Source organism: Macaca nemestrina, chromosome 17 (genome assembly GCF_043159975.1).
Source record: "Macaca nemestrina isolate mMacNem1 chromosome 17, mMacNem.hap1, whole genome shotgun sequence".
NCBI classification, from domain to species: domain Eukaryota; kingdom Metazoa; phylum Chordata; class Mammalia; order Primates; family Cercopithecidae; genus Macaca; species Macaca nemestrina.
In genome coordinates this window covers 77293174-77315340 of record NC_092141.1, presented here as the reverse complement: position 1 = coordinate 77315340, position 22167 = coordinate 77293174, and the positions used below count along the sequence as shown (strand labels likewise).

The following is a 22167-nucleotide window of genomic DNA, read 5'->3' as shown; positions in this document are numbered from 1 at the left end:
AGATTTAAATTAATGAAAGTTAAATCATAATAGAAGTTCCATGGCTCACACACTAGCACATGGGTGGACCTGGAAAATATTATGCTAAGTGAAATAATCCAGTCACCAAGAAGCAAATAACTGTATGATTCCACTTGTGGGAGGTGCCCGGAATAGTCAAATTCAGAGAGAGAAGGTAGGATGGTGAGTGGCGGGGCACGGTGGGGAAGAAAAACTGGGCAGCGCATGTTTCATGGGTACAGTTTCAGTTAGAAAAAATGAAAAAGTTCTGAAGATGGATAGTGGTAATGGTTGCAAAACAAAGTGAATGTTTAATGCCACAGAACTTTACATTTAAAATGGTTAAGATGGTAAAATTTTATCATTATATATATATCTGTATATATTCATACTCACAGTAAAATACACACACACACACACACACACACACACACACACACACAAATTCCTAGCCACATTTCATATGCTCAGCAGCAGCAGGTGGCTAGAGGCTAGCAGCTTGGACAGTGCAGACAGAAAACATCTCCATTCTTGCCGAGTTTTTTCGTACAGCACTGATTTGCAGTGCCTGGTGACCCCTCTCCCAGGGATGGTCATGTACAGTTGTGCAGGTTGTGGCCTGCATCAGGACATCCTGCTGAGTGAATGGGTCCTTATTTCCAGCTTACAATCTACTGCCTTGGTACCCTGCACAGGGCAGTGCCTAGCCACAAGGGGTGTCTTTTTGTAATTTTCAGGTAGATTCCATATTGCAGTGGTGCCTAAACCTGGCTCAAATTTCAAGAATTTTGCAAACCAGTTGTTAAACACGGCCATTGCTAAAAATTGAATTATATAAGTTTACAATTAAATAAATTTTATTTTTTTGCCGGGCATGGTGGCTCACACCTGTAATCCTAGCACTTTGGGAGGCCGAGGCGGGCAGATCACTTGATGTCAAGAGTTTGAGACCAGCTGGGCCAACATGGCGAAACCCTACTTCTACTAAAAAATACAAAAATTAGCCAGGTGTGGTGGCAGGCACCTGTAATCCTGGCTACTCGGGAGGCTGAGGCAGGGAGAACTGCTTGAAACCAGGAGGCAGAGGTTGCAGTGAGCCAAGATTGTGCACTACACTCCAACCTGGGCAACAGAGCGAGACTCTGTCTCAAAAATCAATCAATAAATAAATAATCTTTTTTAAAGGTGGTACATTCTCACCATTTATCACTTCCTAATTACTACATTCTACTATGATGTATGCTCATGGGCTTATTTACATCTATTGTATCTGTGTCGTGGAAATAACACACAATGGCTTGCTACTGCCCATCATTTCTCAATGCCACATTCAGTGACATCTCCATAGCTGGAAATCAGCCATGGTGAGAGTGAGTATTTACACCCCAGGAATTGGCAAATGCTACAGATTGCGGCTGTTTTCTTGGAAATCAGCTCACCATGTGTATGGGTGAGGGGTGGTCCTGCTGTCCACCCTTCATCATCCATCATCATCTTCCAAATTCTCACCCATTATCAAAGTCACATTAGCACCCTGAGCCAGAGGCTTACAGAGAAGGGCAGTTATGAGAGATGGCAGAGCACAGGCTGATGAAGAGCACAGCCTTGAAAATCCTGCATCCAAACCTCCGGATTTGTTATTTCATGACTGTGTAGCCCTGGACAATTAACTTACCCTCGCCATCTATAAATTGGGGACAATCAGACCTCCCCAACAAAGTTGTTGTGTAACTTCCCACACTAAGCATCTAATAAATGGTAGCTTATTTTGTTGTTGTTTTTTGTTTCTGTCTCCCAAGCTGGAGTGCAGTGGCATGATCTCGGCTCACTACAACCTCCACCTCCCAGGTTCAATCAATTCTCCTGCCTCAGCCTCCTGAGTAGCTGGGACTACAGGCGCGTGCTACTACGCCTGGCTGATTTTTGTATTTTTAGTAGAGATGAGGTTTCACCATGTTGGCCAGGCTGGTCTCAAACTCCTGACCTCAAGTGATCCGCCTGCCTTGGCTTCCCAAAGTGCTGGGATTACAGGCGTGAGCCACTGCGCCCGGCTGCTTCCTTGTTAATAATGTTGAATACATGCCAGCAGTAGTAAGTATAAATGGTGCCCAAGGGTGTACCTCTTTGCCTGTATCCTGATGCCAGGCTAGATTCCAAAACATGGCATCAGGCAGAGCCCACACAGACTAGTCCCTTGGGGGCACCTGTCCTGCAAGTCACCTCTTCATTACGCACCTGTGTCAAATGGAAAATAGAGTGGGGGACACCTGGTGCTTTAAAAAAATACTGACTATATCACAGTGTGACTCCATTTTCGTTTTTTAAAATACGTTCATTTCAGCTATGCCTTAATAAAACCAGGGAGACATATGTTTATGCACCAGCATAGAATGAGGCTAGAACATAATCAGAGCTATTAAAACAGGTTATCCTCATGCCTGTAATCCTAGCACTTTTGGGAGGCCAAGGTGGGTGGATCACCTGAGGTCAGGAGTTCAAGACTAGCCTGACCAACATGGTGAAACCCTGTCTACTAAAAATACAAAAATTAGACAGGCATGGTGATGCGTGCCTGTAATCCCAGCTACTCAGGAGGCTGAGGCAAGAGAATGGCTTGAACCTGGGAGGCAGAGGTTGCAGTGAGCCCAGATTGTGCCACTGCACTCCAGCCTGGGCAACAGAGCAAGACTCTGCCTCAAATAAACAACCACAACAACAACAACAACAGGTTATCTCCGGGGTGGAATTCAGGGTGATTTTTTTTTGTTTGCTTGTCTTAGTTTTCCAAGATTCCTAAAGGGAACACGTGTTATTTTTGTGAGTAGAGAAGGAAAAAAACAAGTCAGATAACACAGGGAACATTCCAGGAGAGCAAGAGGATGCGGCAGGGCATGGAGACACACTGAAGATTATGGTGCAGGGACAGCTAAGGGTGGGGAAAATCATCTGATCCGAAGTGGAAAAGGGCAGGTGAGAGGCACCCATCTCTCAAGAAGTGTCCCCAGATGGTGCCTAGGTGGAGGGAGGCAGGCCTGGAGGTGAAGGCAGGGCTTCCCTCATGCAGGGGGAAATGAATACCTGCAGGTCTCAGCCCACTGGCCTCTCTGGTGGTGGTTCCCTGGGGATGGATGGACAAGGGGTCTCTCTGAATTGGACTGCTGCAATAACCACTTGTCCCCCACCCCACCATTTTGCCATCTTCCACTAGACCCTGGCATCACAGACAACCTTCTCTAACCCAGACTTGATCTGGCAGATCCATATTTAGAAACGTACTAGGGCGGTCAGGCACGATGGTTCACGCTTGTAATCCCAGCACTTTTGGAGGCCGAGGCAGTTGGATCACCTGAGATCAAGAGTTCAAGACCAGCCTGACCAACACGGAGAAACCCCATCTCTACTAAAAATACAAAATTAGCCGGGCGTGGTGGCGGGCGCCTGTAATCCCAGCTAGTCGGGAGGCTAAGGCAGGAGAATCGCTTGAACCCAGGAGGCAGAGGTGGCGGTGAGCTGAGATCACGCCATTGCACTCCAGCCTTGGCAACAAGAGCAAAATTCCATCTCAAAAGAGAAAAAAAAAAAAAAGAAAAAAGAAAAATAAGAAACATGCTAGGACTCATTGCAGCCTGCAGGATCAATCCAAACTCCTCACCCAGCCTTTGCAGCTTTCCCTATCTTGGTCCCTTCCAGCCAGACCTTCCTTCCCCCGCAAAGACTCTTGCTATATGCCAGTGCCCCAAGCACCTCACCTACTTCCTGTGCCTCATCTATGTTATTCCTCTCTCAGCAGTATTCTCCCTGTTATCTTGCCTAAAAACACTTAATCAGTTCTTAAGATCCAACTCCAAAGCCACCAACAGTCCTCCTCCTTTGCTCCCAGGTCACGGTTGGCTGCCTCCTCTCTGCCCCATCCGTGCCATAGCCCTTTTCCCTGCTTCTTGCAGTATTAATAAGACACAAACAACCTGCATTAAAGCATGTTTTTACATATCTGTTTCCCCACTAGCCTGGGAATCACTCAGAGACCGGACATGTCTAATCCACGTTTGAATTCCTGGCACAACAGCCGCACGTCACTGGGGCTGGATAAAGTAACTCGTTCATTTATTCATTCATTCATTCATTAAATATTTATTAAGCTCTAACCGGGCACTGGGGACACAGCAATGAGCACAATAGATATGATTTCCACCCTCTTGGAGCTTCACATCTAACTAAGACCAGGAAAGAGAAAAAGGCAACTAAAAAATAAATAAGATGATTATTTAAAAATTGAGTATAGGTAATGCATCCCAAATCTGAAAATCCAAAATACTGCAAACTCTGAAACTGTCTGAGTGCTGACCTGACACTAAAGGAAATACTTCTGGGAGGGTTAGGGATGCTCAGCCGGCTAAGTGTAGTACAAATAGTCCAACATCTTAAAAAATCCAAAATCTGAAATACTTCTAGTCCCAAGCATTCCAGATAAGGAATACTCAGCCCATAGGACTGATGGAAGAGAAATACAAGGTGCTGTGGAAGGTGTAACAGGGTAACCAAATGGGGTTTGGGGTGTGGCGGGGAGGGGAAGATCCCCGAGACAGTGGGACCTGGAGGACAGTGTGTGGTGACCACACAAGGCAGAAAGCACAGCCCTGGGGGAGACGTTCGATACGGTTGCATCCCTATTCATTAGTTTATTTTGTCAATCACTAGAGATTTGTCTCCACATTCAAACAGGAGAAAGGAGAAAGAGGGGTTGGGGGTGAGTATGGTCTTTGGATCTGAACCTGGATCCCCGACATAGGTTGGTGTCGGTTGGGAGCTGGGTGAGAGGCAAGATGTGGAGGGGGCAGCACCACAGCAGGGGCGCTTAGGCAAGCACAGGTGCCAGCAATGAAGGGGAGTAGCGAATCAAGGAAAACAGAGAATTCTGCAGATCCCAGGCGTGAGCTCATGAAGACTGAACACGTGTTTCGTCTCTGCATCCCGAGGACCTAGTTCCAAAAGATGCGTGTCCTGTGTCTTAGCCTGCTTGGGCTGCTATAACAAAATACCATTCCCTGGGGTGGCTTAGTATACAACCATCGACTTCTCCCAATTCTGTGTTTTGGGTTTTTGTTTTGTTTTTGTTTGTTTTTGTTGTTGTTGTTTCGCTCTTGTTGCCCAGGCTGGAGTGTAATGGCAAGATCTCGGCTCACCGCAACCTCCGTCTCCTGGGTTCAAGCATTCTCCTACCCTAGCCTCTCAAGTAGCTGGGATTACAGGCATGTGCCACCACGCCCAGCTAATTTTTGTATTTTTTATAGAGATGGGGTTTCACCACGTTGGCCAGGCTGATCTCGAACTTCTTCTGACCTCATGTGATCCACCCGCCTTGGCCTCCCAAAGTGCTGGGATTACAGGCGTGAGCCATTGTTCCTGGCCTCTTTTTTCATTTTTCCAGGTTCTAGAATGCAGAAAGACTTTTCTGTTTGTTTGTTTGTTTGTTTGTTTTGTTTTGTTTTGTTTTTGTAGAGATGGTGGTCTCACTATGTTGTGCAGGCTGGTCTTGAACTCCTGAGCTCAGGCAATCTCCTACCCTTGACCTCCCAAAGTGTTGGGCTTACAGACACGAGCCACCATGCCCGACTTGAGGTCTCCCAGTTCTAGAGGCTGGGAAGTCCATTGGCAAGGGGCTGGTTATTGGCTTATTAGCAGACAGCTGCCTTCCCACTGTATCCTCACATGGCCCAGAGAGAGCACACCGTAGTCTCTTTCTCTTCTTTTAATACAAACACTAATCCCAACATGGGGGCTTCACTTTCATGACCTTATCTAAACCTTATTTCCTCCTAATGGCCCCACCTCCTAATACCACCCCACTAAGAGTTAGGATTTCAACGTGTAGTACATGACACCATGGAATATTGATTTGTTTGAAAGGTCTGATTTCAGGCCAGGCACGGTAGCTCATGCCTGTAATCCCAGCACTTTAGGAGGCCGAGGCAGGTAGATCACCTGAGGTCGGGAGTTCAAGACAGGCTTGGCCAACATGTTGAAACCCCATCTCTACTAAAAATACAAAAATTAGCTGGGTGTGGTGGCATGCGCCTGTAATCCCAGCTACTTGGGAGGCTGAGGCAGGAGAATTGCTTGAACCCAGGCGGCAGAGGTGGCAGTGAGCCAAGATTGCACCACTGCACTCCAGTCTGGGCGACAAGAGCGAGAGACTCAGTCTCAAAAAAAAAACAAAGAAATATCTGATTTGAAACATCCTGGGCCACTGCTCATTCTGATGCCTGATACACTCCTGCTTATTAAGCCCTGTATTCCCCACTTAGGCGCAATGCACGGTCCCAGACCTCATAAGGAACAGAGGCCCAGCTAGCTCTGGGACCTAGGAGCCCATGCCTTCTACCTGCTCCTTTGTCCTATTCAGAGCTTTGCCTGCTGCTTAAAACACTCAGATCAAGCATTAGCAATCAGCATTGCTACCAGATGAAGGGTCTAAAGTCAAGTAAACTGAATGACCGGCAGTGATACCCAAGTACTACGTCAACGGTCTTGGGTGAGACACTAAAGCCAACTAAGGACCCAAGTAAAAACTCCCTAAGTCCTGGGCCCCCTTGTCAGGGAAGAGTGGGAAGCCGCACTCTAGGGATACCTGGTGGTTTTGACAAACAGGCCCAAGTTGGGGGAGGGGCTTGAGGCAGGGGCCAGAGTCATGGAGGAGGAAGGGCAAGGACCTGGGGGCCTTTTCTGCTGATGCTCAGAAAACCATTTGGCATGTGGAAATCCCAAAGAAATCAGCATTTCTGGGGATTTCCTTCTGTAATGTTAAATGCCAACAGGACTCGGGACTTTTCACTTAATAACCAGTTAATGAAGTAACGAAACTGTTCCCCTCTTTTGTATAATAAAGAGGCTGTGGGTTGATTTGCCTTTTAACTGATTAATTAACGGGTGGATGTCCAGGCCCTATGCCCACTTCAGAGGGGGCATTAAACAGTCCCAAGTCCCCATTCCTTCCCCTAAGAACACAGTGTTGTTTGGTTCACTACAAAAGCAGAAGAGACTGTCCCCACTAGCCTTGAAGCATCCATGTGCCATGGGGCACAGGGGCCTGAAACCATCGCAAAGATCCAGTGAGCTGGGAGACGCTCAACCCTCCAGATGGGAGAAGAGGCTCTGCCCTTTCTACTCTTGACAATCTGAAATAAAACAACAGTGTTCTCAGAAAGTCCTGATAAACCCTTAAGATGCAATGTCTGAAGCTACTTTTGAGATTCAATCCTTAAATAGGTTTTATTACCAAGAAAACAGGATGTCTGGACCTCCTGCATGGCTGCCTTTACCCTCCCTGCTGAGCTTCTAAAAAACGTCCCATGTGGCTGAACGAGGGGTGGGGGATTCCTGCATATTCAAGGGGCTGCTGTGATCACTACAGGTAGAGTCCCTTTTTAATTCTGCCCAAGTGGACAGCCGTGCAGCACGTGTTTTCTTGCCCACTTAGGCTAAGGCTATAGAAAACACCAAGTTTCTTGGAGTCCATTGCCCTTGAGGAGTGGAATCCTGAGGGGAAGATAAGATGAACATATATGGGTTCATTAGAAGGCAGCAGAAGGCAGTTATGAAGGGGCGGGGAGGGTGACTGTGTGCGCATGTGTGCAGGTACACGTGTGTGTGCACTTCCACCCCACAGTCTGTGGGTGTGCCCTCCAAATAACTGTGCACAATTTTGGAGTTGTCCATTATTTCACAATGTCCATTCTTTGCCCTGACATCTGACAGAGGTTGTAAGCCAGCAACCCTCACGCATATATGATTTGTTAGAGATACACTGTGGTATGGTTTTGTTTTTGCTTTCTTGTTTTTTGGGTTTTGGGGGTTTTTTAAGAGACAGGATCTCAACGTGTCAGGCTGGAGTGCAGTGGCGCGATTATGGCTCACTGCAGCCTTGAACTCCTGGACTCCAGTAATTCTCCCAGTTCAGCCTCCCAAGTTAGCTGGCACTACAGATTCACACCACTACGCTCAGCTATTTAATAATTTTTATTAATTTTTTTTTGAGACAGAGTCTTGTTCTGTCACCCAGGCTGGAGTGCAATGGCACATTCTGGGCTCACTGCAACCTCTGCCTCCTGAGTTCAAGTGATTCTCCTGCCTCAGCCTCCTGAGTAGTTGGGACTACAGATGCGCACCCCCACTCCCAGCTAATTTTTGTATTTTTAGTAGACACGGGGTTTCACCATGTTGGTCAAGCTGGTCTCGACCTCCTGAACTCAGGTGATCTGCCCGCCTCAGCCTCCCAAAGTGCTGGGATTACAGACATGAGCCACCACGCCCAGCCCCTTTTTATAATTTTTTGTAAAGACAAGGTCTCACCAGGTTGTCCAGGCTGGTCCGGAATTCCTGGCCTCGAGTGATCCTCCCACCTGGGGGGATTACCCAGTGTAATCCCAAAGCACTGGGATTACAGGTATGAGCCACCACACACAGCCCACTTCTTCGTTATTCTTATTTACTTTTATTTTATTTTATTTTATTTTATTTTACTTTTCATTCTATTTTTTTTTTTTTTTTTTTTTTTTTTTTTTTTTTTTTTTTTGAGATAGGGTCTTGCTCTGTCACCCAGGCTAGAATGCAGTGACACAGTCTTGGCTCACTGCAGCCTATGCCTCCCAGGCTCAAGTGATCCTCCGTCCTCAGCCTACCGAGTAGCTGGAACAACATGTACACATCACCACGCCCGGCTAATTTTTGTATTGCTTATAGCGACAGGGTTTCATCATGTTACCCAGGCTGGTCTTGAACTCCTAGACTCAAGCAATCTGCCCACTTCAGCCTCCCAAAGTGCTGGGATTATAGGCATGAGCTATCACACTCAGTCTTTTGTTAATTAGTAGTTTCTAATATTTCAAGATCAGGAGATTTCACATAAAAGCCAGGTATCCTATGTCTCTTGTAAAATGAAAAGATCTGATATTCCAGGTTCACATTTTCACAAAAAAGCACCAAGCAGCTGGAGCTAGGTAGTAGCTGCCCCCTGCAGAGGAGGCCTGTGCTTATGGGTTTGCTGTAGGCCCCACCACTCCCTAATGCCTTACGTTCATCCTGCTTCCCTCTTTAAGGTTACCTATCTGTGCCTTCTAGATGCGGGAATTTGTAACATCTGTCTGGTAGAATGAAGGATAGCTCCCAAAGATAAACAGGGTCTAATTCCTGGAATCTATGAACGTATGGCAAAAGAGACTTTTCAGGTGGAATTATGTTAAGGGTCTTGAGGTAGGGGGATCATCTTGCATTCTCCTGGTGGACCCTAAACTCCATCACAGGTGTTATTCTAAGTGGGAGCCAGAGGGGAGATTTGACTAAGAGTCACGTGAACAACAGGATTAGAGTTGAGAATGATATGGCCCTAGCTTAGAAATGCCGGAAGCTGGAAAAGGCAAGGAAGGAATTCTCCCCTAGAGACTCCCCAAGAAAACAGTCCTGCTGATGCCTTGATTTTAGTCCCCTAGGACTCATGTCAGACATCTGGCCTCCAGATCTGTAGCAGGGTAAGTTACTATTGTTTTAGCCACTAAATTAGTGGTTGGTTGTTACCGCAGCAATAGAAAAGTAATATATCCTGCCAGCTAGTGAGCTCAACAAATGTCTTGAGTGCACAGAGTGCAGTGGGCAGGCCCTACCCTCGAGGAGCTTATAACCTAGAAGGAGAGGACAAAATGATCATGGCAGTGGAACATGATCAAAGCAACAGAGGGATAAGCCCTAGGGACTCTGGGCACATACCTGAGGAATCTCTAATCCAGGACTGCGGATTTCCAGAAGGCGCTGTTTTCCAGCTTTATTTATAGGAGACATGTATGCATCCATCTCTGCTGGGCAGCAAAACTCTGTCAAGGCCTCAAGCGTGCCGAGGTCAAGGGACGTGGTGTGTGTGCACGGGTAGGTGGAAGCAGGGGGAGGCCCTGGGGAGGGAGGGAGGCTCCTCACCTTGCCTGCTGGATGAACTGGGTTGCTTTCTCCGCATACTTCCAGGCAAGGCTGCTCAAGTTCACCGGCTGTTCCACAATGTGGAGGTTTTCATAGAGAGGGAGGGCCACGTCAGTGTAACAGTCTCTTTGAAGGTTGCTGTGTGGAAACCACAGACCGTAGAGTATTCATTTCCTACGTACTCACGGAGCAGAACTAAATGCTTTAATGCAACAATGCATATGCACATAAATACAACTCTGGCCCCAGATGATTTTTCCGGTTGGCCATTTCCTCCAAGTGTAAAAGTCTATGCATAATGCTTTCTTCCATTCCCTCTGAATAGATATTTAGGCTCCTCGGACAAGCTGACCACTCTGTAAAGCTTACAAACACTCTTGTGAGCTAGGACGTTATTTTTTATTACTTCCATTTTGCAGGAAGAGAAACTGAGGTCTAAAGAGGCTAAATGATGTCAAGCAGAGTCCCCCCGCCAGTCAGTAGCCCCATTGCTGGCTTTCTCTGCGGTCTCACTTCAATCCCAGCCTCTGTGTATGGTGTGTAACTTGGCGTTTTCTGAAGTCAACACTCGGGACTTCATGTAATACCAGATCTGTCAATAGGACAGAATATATAAGATGGGCCAGGTGCGGTGGCTCATGCCGGTGATCCCAGCACTTTGGGGGACCGAGGCCAGCAGATCATTTGAGGTCAGGAGTTCGAGACCAGCCTGGCCAACATGCTGAAGCCCTGTCTCTACTAAAAATACAAAAAGTAGCTGGGCACGGCAGTGCGCACCTGTAATCCCAGCTACTCAGGAAGCTGAGGCAGGAGAATCATTTGAACCCAGGAGGCGGAGGTTGCAGTGAACTGAGGTCATCCCACTGTACTCCACCCTGGGTGACAGAGTGAGACTCGGTCTCAAAAAAAAAAAGGAATACATAAGATGGATTGGGACAATTTGAATTTTAAGCCATATTTGCAGAATTTGGAGAAACTTCAGCAGTTGGAAAAAAAAAAATAAGAGTTAAACTAATAACATCTCCTGGAAAAAAAAAAAAAAAAAAACAAGCTCATGGCCAGGCGCGGTGGCTCAGGCCTGTAATCCCAGTACTTCAGGAGGCTGAGGCAGGTGGATTGCCTGAGGTCAGAAGTTCAGGACCAGGCCGGGCACAATGGCTCACACTTGTAATCCCAGCACTTTGGGAGGCTGAGGCGGGTGGATCACCTAAGGTCAGGAGTTCAAGACCAGTCTGGCCAACATGGTGAAACCCTATCTCTACTAAAAATACAAAAATTAGCCATGGTGGTGCACACCTGTAGTCCCAGCAACTCAGGAGGCTGAGGCAGAAGAATTGCTTGAACCCAGGAGGCGGAAGTTGCAGTGAGCTGAGATTGCGCCATTCCACTCCAGCCTGGGCATCAAGAGCAAAACTCTGTCTCCAAACAAAGCAACACAAGCTCAAGCTTTGATCTTACAGATGGAAATGAATCTGACCCATGGCTGCCCATCAATGTGGCCAAGTCATGGTCTGACTCCAGTCATGATCTCTGGCAAGTTACTTAAGCTCCCAGAGTTATCTCCTTATCTGTAGCACTGGATGGCCTGTGCCATCCTTATAGGGGTGCTGGTGGTCTAAAGGAGATAACAAATGGTTAGTGCATTGCACACAGCTTCAGTGTATTAGGAATTCCAAAAAAACTCAAGCTCTCAGTCCTGGTCACCAAAGAGAACCAAGAGAGAAGCTGAGAGCAATGGAGACAGAGGTGGTAATGAATGGAGTCCTCTCAGGCAAATACATCGTCCTAATAGTGTTGGGACGGATTTGTGAAGAAATCAAAACTCCCCATCACTCTACATGCACACACACCCCGTTATAGAAATATAGGAGATATAGTCAGACTGGGTAGATAATTGTTAAAAACCACAATTTTTGTTTTGTTTTATTTTTTTGACACAGGGTCTCACTCTGTCGCCCAGGCTGAAGTGCAGTGGCACAATCTCAGCTCACTACAGTCTCAAACTCCCATCTTAGCCTCCTGAGTAGCTGGGACTATAGGAGTGTGCTGCCACGCCCTGCTAATTTTTGTATTTTTTGTAGAGACGGGGTTTTGCCACGTTGCCCAGGCTGGTCTCGAACTCCTGAGCTCAAGCAATCCGCCCACCTCAGCCTCATGTGCAGGGATTATAGGCATCCCAAATTTTTTAAAAGAGAAAAAGAATTATCACCATGCTGGGCATTATAACACTAATCACATATTTATGTCAAATTTTTCAGCTTTTTATTATATCATTGCAACTTCATAAGTCATTTACATTCTTTCCTTTTTTTCCTCTCTCTCTCCTAAGCCACCATTTTTTTCTGTTTGATTTTTTTTTTTTAGGCAGGATCTGGCTCTGTCACCCAGGCTGGAGTACAGTGGCATGATCTCAGCTCACTGCAACCTCCTCCTCAAGCCATCCTCCCACCTCAGCCTCATGTGCAGCTGGGACTACAGGCACGGGCCACCACACCCAGCTAATTTTTGTATTTTTTGTAGATACGGGGTTTTGCTGTGTTGACCAAGCTGATCTCAAACTCCTGGGCTCACAAGGTCTGCCCACCTCAGCCTCCCAAAGTGCTGGGATTACAGGAGTGACCCACTGCACCTGGCTTTCTATTGGATTTTTAACATAGATTAAAAAGAGATTTTTAACATAGATTAACAATTTTTTTAAAAAAATTTAAAAAACTAAAACAGGAGCAGGATTGAAATTTTAAAAAAAAGAAGAAGAAGAAAAAGGCCAGGGGCAGTGGCTCATGCCTGTAATCCCAGCATTTTGGGAAGCCAAGGTAGGCACATCACTTGAGGTCAGGAGTTCAAGACCAGTTTGGCCAACATGGTGAAACCCCATCTCTACTAAAAATACAAAACTTAGCCAGGCATGGTAACATAAGCCTGTAATCCCAGCTACTCAGGTGACTGAGGCAGGAAAATCACTTGAATCCGGGAGGCAGAAGTTGTAGTGAGCAGAGATAGTACTACTGCACTGCAGCCCGGGCAACAGAGCAAGACTCCATCCCCCCACCCCCCCCAAAAAAATAAAAATTTAAAATTTTTTAAAAGAGACTGGCTGACATATGTCATACCTCCATATGGCCAGGTGTGATTACAGGTGTGCCCAAGAGGCCACGGTGGGTGAGGAGGGCAGCAGGATGCTCTATAGCCTCGTTTCTCGTGCCATAATGTGCAGAATCCCTGGGTTTTTGTTGTTTGTTTGTTTGTTTGTTTGTTTGTTTTTATTTTTGTTTGAGACTGGATCTTACTCTGTCGCCCAGGGTGAAGTGCAGTGGCGCAGTCATAGCTCACTGCACGCGTAAGTCTTGTTAAAAGGCAGACCTGGGGGTAGGGTGTGAATTCGTGCACCTCTAACAAGCATGTAGGTGATATCCATTAGGCTAGTTCAGTGACTACACTATGAGTAGCAAAGACAGGAAGGGCCTATGGGCTCTGGATTCAGAGAGACCCAGATTGGAATCTCCATTCCTACCTCTTTCCAGCTCCAGTGTAACCTGGGTAACATAAGCTTCCTCATCTGTAAAATCAGGTATCAGGTTGGTGCAAAAGTAATTGCAATTTTTGCCATTGAACGTAATGGCCAAAACCGCAATTACTTTTGCACCAACCTAAGAAATACCTACCTCACACAGTGGTCATGCAGATTACAGATAAACATAGACAGTGCTTAGACTGTAACAATTTCTCAACAAATACCCATTATTATATTAACTATTGTTTTATAGATAGACCAGCTGAGACTCACCTTTCTCAAGTGGCTCAGACACCTGTAGCCTTAGAAATAACCACAGTGCACTGTCTGAACAAGGGAACACGTGTTTTGTGCTGCATTCTTACCTGAGTAAGGCTTATCATCTTTTTTTGTGATCATAAATGCACCGCAGGACATTTAGGAAATACAATGAGAAAGAGGAAAATAAAAACCCTGGCTGGGTGCGGTGGGTCATGCCTGAAATCCCAGCACTTTTTGGACAAGCGGGTGGATCACCTGAGGTCAGGAGTTCGAGACCAACCTGGCCAACATGGCGAAACCCCGTCTCTTCTAAAAATACAAAAATTAGCCTAGTGTGGTAGTGGGCGCCTGTAATCCCAGCTACTCAGGAAGCTGAGGCAGGAGAATCGCTTGAACCAGGGAGACAGAGGTTGCAGTGAAATGAGATTGCGCCACTGCACTCTAGCCTGGGTGACAGAGCAAGACTCCATCTCAAAAAAAAATAAATAAATAAAGAGAAAATGAAAACCCTGAGTCCCACAACCAGAAAAAGTCCTTGATAACATTTTGGCACGTCTCTTTTGAGTCTCTGTTAATAGGACTACAAAGATAGGGCTACAGAGGTCATTAAGATCTTACTGTTAATGACTTGCTTCCTGCATTTTTTTTTTCACTTACTATTATATCATAAGCATTTTCCCATTTCATTAAATGTTTTTTCAAAACATCCTGTTTGGTGTCTGTTTGGCATTCCAACATCAGAACACTGGCTTAGTTGTCCATGGGGTGATAAGCTCAAAAGGCATCCTATGTACTTTCTTTCTCTCTCTCTCTCTCTCTCTCTCTCCCCCTCCTCCTCCCTCCCTCCTTATGTCCAGTGTCTGGGCTAGAAGCAAAGCCAGCAGGCAGAGGAGGAGGGAGGCCCCATACGTGTGAGACCCTGGCAGCCCAAGGCTGTCCCCAGCTGAGCTCACTAGTCCAAGGAACCTGGAAATTTTCAATAGAAGAATTTTGTGGACCTCATCGTTGAAAGGTTTCTTGCACTCCCTGCAAATAACATTTAAATTTGCACAGAATGTACCGTGTATCTTATTTGCCGTCTTAACTGTTTCCTGTCTGCATCTTTCATTTATTGCTGATGGACCACAGTCTTGGAACTTTGCCTCGTCCTGGAGCCTATCGCAAATGTGTCAGACAGCATTACCTTGATGGTCCATCACCCTGTGGACATGCTGGACAAGGAGGGTGGTTGTAGCCTGGAGTATCAGTACAGCCCATATCATGGCTATATGGGATTCCAAAGTAGTAATCAAAACCTGGAATAGAAGCAACTGGTTAGCACCCCCACGTGGCTGTGACTCCATGTGCTTGCCTTCATACACCCACGACAAAAATGTAATTTCCTATGATTTAATACTGCAGTGCTCTAGAGTATGTAATTAAAAGAGGATTTGATTAATATCCCTTTGTAGTATGCATAGAAAATCACTTTGCTGGGTTCTGGCTGTTAGATTAGATTTGCAAAACATCTTGTGATTAGAATTAACCCAGTTTGGGAGGAAGTGGAGAGAATTATTGAATGCCTAACATCTTCAATGAAATTATGAACATACTCAGTATTTGGTGAAAACCAACTAAACACATGACACTTTAAGGGATTAAAAAAAAAGAAAATCAGTTGTTCTTAGCTGCCACATCCACAGAGAAAAAAATTATAAAAAAAGTTTTAGAAATAATGAACTCTGCCTTCAAGAGACTTTTCATGTGAAGAGAAAATAAGATATAAAGATTAAGCAATAAGAGATGAATAGGAGAGCCAACAACAGTGATCAGAGGAAGCTACCCCCGATAGAGATGGTGGGATGGGGATGGGGCAGGAATCTCAAAATGCTCCTTGAAAGATACTGCATTTCAGCCGGGACTCAAAAGGCTGGCAGAATTTGGGCTTGGAGTGGTAGAGTGAAGGTGAGGGATGGAAGGGTGTGAGCACTGAGATCCAAAGCCTTTGTGTTGAAGTTTTTTTCTGAGTTCCTCCTTCATTCTATCTCTTACCCAGCCCAAGCTTTTTTTATTTTTATTTTTATTTTATTTTATTTTTGAGACAGCGTCTCACTCTGTCACCCAGGCTGGAGTGCAGTGGGGCAATCTCAGCTCACTGCAAGCTCCACCTCCCGGGTTAATGCCATTCTCCTGCCTCAGCCTCCCAAGTAGCTGGGACTACAGGCATGTGCCACCACGCCTGGCTAATTTTTTGTATTTTTAGTAGAGATGGATTTTCACCGTGTTAGCCAGGATGGTCTCGATCTCCTGATCTCATGATCCACCCACCTCAGCCTCCCAAAGTGCTGGGATTACAGATGTGAGCCACTGCACCCAGCCCAGCCGAAGCTTTTAATCAAAGGCTATAGCTGCATATGCAACTAGAATGAACAAATTCTCCAGAAAAATGAAACCTTCCCCCAATTGCCCAGGTAACTGCTTCAGCTGTTTATTTCTTTAGAGGTAGATAGAATTCAAATCTCACAAAGAATTGCTATTTCTCATTAGCCTCAAATTTTAGGCCCAGGAACAGGGAGAGCTGTGTTTTCAGCTTCAACTCCTGCCCCAAAAAATGCTTTTTGGCCCTCTCTATAAGCACACTTCCTAAAAGAAGCAAGTTCCCTTCAGTTCCCTGTGAGCCTCATGCCTTGGGGCCTTGGTGGCTTTGCCTGGAATTATCTGCTCTGTGTCTCTCACAGGTGAAACTGCATTAGCACTTCCCAGCCCAGTTTGAGTGTGAAGTTTCCTACAGAATTTCCCTGCTCCTCACCTGCCACAGCCCTGCACTCAATCCCGCCTGCCACAGCCCTGCACTCAACCCATTCTCCTAGCATAACCTACAGAATTTTTATCATCTGGGTAATACCGTCTTCCCCATTAGTGATGCACTCCTCGAGTTAGATACTAGATCTTTGCCAACCCAATATGTGGTGTATGTAGAATAACTAGTAAATGTTTGTTGTATTTTTTTTTCTTTTTGAGACAGAGTCTCACTCTGTCTCCCAGGCTGGAGTGCAGTGGCATGATCTCAGCTCAGTACAACCTCCACCTCCTGGGTTCAAGCGAGTCTTGTGCCTCAGCCTCCCGAGTAGCTGGGACTACAGGCACCGGTCACCACACCCAGCTAATTTTTGTATTTTTGTAGAGACGGGGTTTCAGCATGTTGGCCAGGCTGGTCGCTAACTGCTGACCTCAAGTAATCCACCTGCCTTGGCCTCCCAAAGTGCTGGGATTACAGGCGTGAGCCACTGCGCCCAGACCATTTGTTGTATTTTTTTAAAAACTGAAACCTTCATGCTAACTTGGTTTGTACAAATGGATTTGGCTATCCCCTAAGTACGCAACATAGCCCTGAAATGCCACCGCATCCGGTATCAGGATGATGTTCCACCAAGGACAGCAAACTTTTGCTGGAAAGGGCCAAATAGTAAACATTTTAGTTTTTTTTTCTTTTTTTTTTTTTTAGGTGGAGTCTTGCTCTGTCACCCAGGCTGAAGTGCAATGGTGCTATCTCAGCTCACTGCAAGCTCCGCCTCCTGGGTTCACATCATTCTCCTGCCTCAGCCTCCCAAGTGGCTGGGACTACAGGCGCCCGCCACCACGCCCAGCTAATTTTTTTTTTTTCTTTTTTTTAGTAGAGACAGGGTTCACCGTGTTAGCCAGGATGGTCTCGATCTCCTGACTTCATGATCTGCCCGCCTCGGCCTCCCAAAGTGCTGGGATTACAGGTGTGAGCCACCGAGCCCAGCCAGTTTAGGTTTTGTGGGTCAGATGGTCTCTGTTAAGGCCACTCAACTCTGCCATTATAGTGCAAACCCACTCATTGACAATATGTACACAAATGACTGTACATATTGACATATTGGCTGTTTTTTTGTTTTGTTTTGTTTTGTTTTGAGACAGTGTTTTAGCATGTTGGCCAGGCTGGTCTCGAACTCCTGACCTCAAGTGATTCGCCTGTCTCGGCCTCCCAAAGTGCTGGGATTACAGGTGTAAGCCACCATGATCACCCTGTTTGCTGTATTTTTTTTTAAATGCTACCTTCCTGTTAATTTGGTTTGTACAAATGGATTTGGCTACCCCTTAGGTACACAACATAGCCCTGAAATGTTACTGCATTTGGTGTCAGGATGACTCTCCACCAGGGACAGCAAACTTTTGCTGGAAAGGGCCAAACAGTAAACATCTTAGGTTTTGTGGGTCAGATGACCTCTGTAAGGTCACTCAACTCTGCCATTGTAGCGCAAACCTACCCATAGACAATATGTACACAAATGACTGTAAATATTGGCTGTTTTCTTTCTTTTTTTTTTTTTTTTTTTGAGACCGAGTTTCAGTTTTGCCGCCCAGGCTGCAGTGGTGCAATCTCAACTTACTGCAACCTCCACCTCCTGGGTTCAAGCAGTTCCCCTGCCTAAGCCTCCAAAGTAGCTGGGATTACAGGCATGTGCCACCATGCCAAGCTAATTTTTTATTTTTTCAGTAGAGACAGGGGTTCACCATGTTGGCCAGGCTGATCTCGAACTCCTGACCTCAGGTGATCCACCCACCTCGGCCTCCCAAAGTGCTGGGATTACAGGCGTGAGCCACCGTGCTTGGCCTTACTGTTTTCTAATAATGTTGTATTTACAAAAACAGGCAGCATACTGGATTTGGACCACAGGTCTATGCCAACCACTGATCTAGATCACAGGCATCCTCATACCCCAGTGCTAGAAAGACCTTGTTGTGTTTGCAGGAGCCCTGACCTGAGGAACAGCCCAGGGCAGCAAGAGGAGCCTTAGAAGGAACGTGTACTTAGAAGGAATGTGTGAGTGTGCTTGGCATAAACCAGGGCATCTGAAGTTTTTTTCTGAATTCCTCCTTCATTCTATCTCTTCTCCAACCCAAGCTTTTAATCAAAAGATTAACCGGGTATGGTGGCGGGTGCCTGTAGTCCCAGCTACTCGGGAGACTGAGGCACGAGAATCACTTGAACCTGGAAGGCAGAGGTTGCAGTGAGCCAAGATCATGCCACTGTACTCCAGCCTGGGAGACAGAGTGAGATGGGCAACCAGGACAGTGCACCACAGAGAGGACATAAGAGGCAGGAGGGAAGAGGAGTGAACTTGGACACGAGCATGAAGAAACCTCAGTGTCCATGCCAGAAGGCTTTTTGGAATTGTCTGGTCCAAAGACAGCAAATAGGTAGGAGGTACTCTTTCTTCCCACTTCCCACACCCGCAGCAGGCACCAGATCCATCATGGTACCACTTCCTGCTGCATAGGAGCTGGTCTCAGTATCCCCTCACCACAGGAATATGAGCTCAAGGTGCCAACACCTGATCTGGTCCAACCCCTCAATTGTCAAGTGAGAAAACTGAAGACCAAGGAGGAAATAAGTTCTGGAGTAATTTTTAGTGAGTGCAAAAGCCAGGTCTTCACTTCCCCCATCTGTCATTTTTTTTTTTTTTTTTTTTTTTTTTTTTTTTTTTTTTTTGAGATGGTGTCTTGCTCTGTCACCCAGGCTGGAGTGCAGTGGCGCAATCTTGGCTCACTGCAAGCTCCGCCTCCCGGGTTCACGCCATTCTCCTGTCTCAGCCTCCCGAGTAGCTGGGACTACAGGCGCCCGCCACCATGCCAGGCTAGTTTTTTTGTATTTTTAGTAGAGACGGGGTTTCACCATGTTAGCCAGGATGGTGTCCATCTACTGACCTTGTGATCTGCCTGCCTCAGCCTCCCAAAGTGCTGGGATTACAGGCCTGAGCTGCTGTGCCCGGCCTGCCACTTTTTTTAAAGCACATGTGGATGATGTCATGAATGCCCAACTGGGAAAAGGGGCTCAAGGGAGGAGAGGGAGAGCAATAAGCATCAAAGAGGAGGTAAGAGTTGAAGAAGATGCCAGCCAATGGGGTTACTGACCAGTGGGTAGCTGCTGAAGGCCGGCTCCAGGCCAACCCTCTGAAAGTCATTCTCCAAATGCAAAAAACTTCCAATGAAAACCTTCTGCCAGGTCTAGGACAGAACAATTCAGCCATTTTTCACAGAGATAGGGAGAGATACTGGGGCGGGGGAGGGGAGAAGTCTGCAAAATATCAGAGAATCACATTTGCTTATAAAATGGCAGAAGAGGAAGGGGCCAGGGACAGGAGAAGCCACCAAAGCTGAGATCATGGTAAACTGCCTTCAAGAGAAAGTCCGTGGCTTCCCATAGGAAATGGAAAAGGACAGTGGCACGAACGGCAACTTTGAAAACCCATCAATAATTCAGTGAATTGGACGTTTGGAGAATCCGCCCTTCAGCAAAGTGATTTTCAGAGAACTGGCTTTGGCAGCTTGATCTTGGCCTACTTCCCCAAGGCCAGAGGGTGAGGCAGCAAAGGCCGCAGGAAGAGGCCAAGAGGCAGCATCTCCTGTTTGGGTCTATGGCCAGGTTTCCTGCTTCGGTGAACCCATCAGTCAATTGTTACTTCTTCCCAGATTAGCCATGTCTGGACCTCACGGGGCAGAATGTTCCCTGAGGTGTAAAGAACCAAGAGATGGCAAAAAAGCTGTTGGGCCTGTGATGGGGCAGCTGGAAGGGCAGACAGGCACCAAGGAAGGGGAGCCAAAGAAGATGTCAGCAAGTGGGATGGAAGGTCCTGGAGAGCCCTGGCACCCCAAATGCACCCAAATGACTTTGTGAACAAAAATGTCCTAACTTAGGTTTGCCCGCAGAGACAGGATGGCTTAGCTGTTCATGGAGTCTTACACCGAGACCTTTATTTTCTGTTTCCCAGGTAACAAATCCCCAAAAGAATTCTTACCACGGAAGTTGGGGTGATACGAGCCGTGGTGTCCAAGATGCCATTTGCCTGTAGAAAAACAAAAGAGAGATTTTCAGAGGAATCCCCGTAGGGGTACCACGGCCCCCTGAGGAGTTGATCACACACTCAGCTCTCCACTGGCTTTGCCTTACACTGTGGACAAGCAAAGAGAGGCTGCAATGCGGTATACAAGCCACGCTTTGCTCTCTGGGGCCGAGATGCTGTCCACAGGGACACATAAAGGATGACTCCAGACTCACACAGGAAACCACAGTGAAAGGGGAAGACAGCCCATCACCAGGAGCCCAGAGAAGCTTAAGCCTCTGCCCCTCAAAGAGGGCTCCGCAGACACAGCAACCCCATATGGGCCATCACCCCCTTCACTTTGCCCTCCTGCGCTGGGGCCCTGCAAAGACACCAGGCGGCCCAGGGTGCAGGTGCACCGCCCCACGTCATCTCAGAAATGTCCGCTTCCTGCCTGGTTTCATCATCTTCCTCTCTAGCCAACGTCAGCAGCCCGCAGTTCAAGCACCGAGACACCTACGGGGCAGCAAATGAGGAAACTCAGATGCCCCGCTGCTCCTCGGTCTGCAAATGCGTTCAATCTGGGGGAATAATTGGGTAATGTGTGGCAGGAGCTCTGACAGTGTCAGAACTCTCTGATCTGCTCTTCCGCTCTGAGGAGTAGACCCCAGGGGCGTCACCCCCATGGTGAGGAGGCAAAGAAAAGAATGTGGTACAAAGATCGAGACGCTGGCAGCATTAAACCGCTCAAACAAGAGAGATTAACGGGCAACCACGGGAGTATGTCTAAGTACATTATTTGATGTGGCCTCAATAAGACACTATCAAACTATTTTTTCAAGGCAAATGCATGTAGCAAAAATTAAGAATTGGTGAAGCTGGATGAAGTGCCTCTGGGAGTCCATTATTCCCTCCCTGAAACTGCTCTATTGGATTGAAAAAAAAGATTAATAAAAAATTGAGAGAAATGAGCTCTCAATTTCTCTCAGTTGAGTGACTCACGTCTATAATCCCAACACTTTGGGAGGCCGAGGCAGGCGGATCACATGAGGCCAGGAGTTTGAGACTAGCCTGGGCAACATGGCAAAACCCTATCTCTACCAAAAATACAAAAATTAGCTGGGCGTGGAGGTACATGTCTGTAATCCCAGCTATTCGGGAGGCTGAGGCAGGAGAATCACTTGAACCTGGGAAGTGGGGGTTGCAGTGAGCAGAGACTGAGCCACTGTACTCCAGCCTGGGCGAAAGAGTAAGACTTTGTCTCATATAAACAAACAAACAAAAAAAAATTTGAGAGAAATGGATTAAGCATTATGTGAAATATTTGGATTAAACATTACATGGGAACATGACTATATTAAAATTATGAAAAGTATTGTTTAATCATAAAAATTATAATATGTAAAATTATATTACACGGAAACATAGAATAATGTGAAGGGGGAAGAAGTGGAGCCCAGCGGTATTTGCACAGCTAGGCAACACAGAGACACGTGGACCAAGATGAGAAGCAAAGTGTGAGTGTTGTAAATGGATCGATATTCCTTTGGCGGGTCTTTAATTTTTCCTAAAAGTGTACTTTAGTTCATAATTTCAACAGCTGGA

At 46.5% G+C, this 22167-nt stretch overlaps 1 protein-coding gene across 8 annotated transcripts in view; it reads right to left on the bottom strand.

The window, feature by feature from the left end:
* Positions 1–22167, bottom strand: part of LOC105469045 (arylsulfatase G) — a 153252-nt gene that overhangs the window by 47211 nt on the left and 83874 nt on the right. For all 8 annotated transcript variants that reach the window (XM_011719610.3, XM_011719605.3, XM_011719612.3 and 5 more), the window contains exons 4-6: positions 20539–20586; positions 14919–15030; positions 9964–10101 (exon numbers count right to left, since the gene is read on the bottom strand). In XM_011719610.3, the coding sequence (XP_011717912.2) occupies positions 9964–10101; positions 14919–15030; positions 20539–20586 (298 nt within the window). The remainder of the gene's footprint in view (positions 1–9963; positions 10102–14918; positions 15031–20538; positions 20587–22167) is intronic.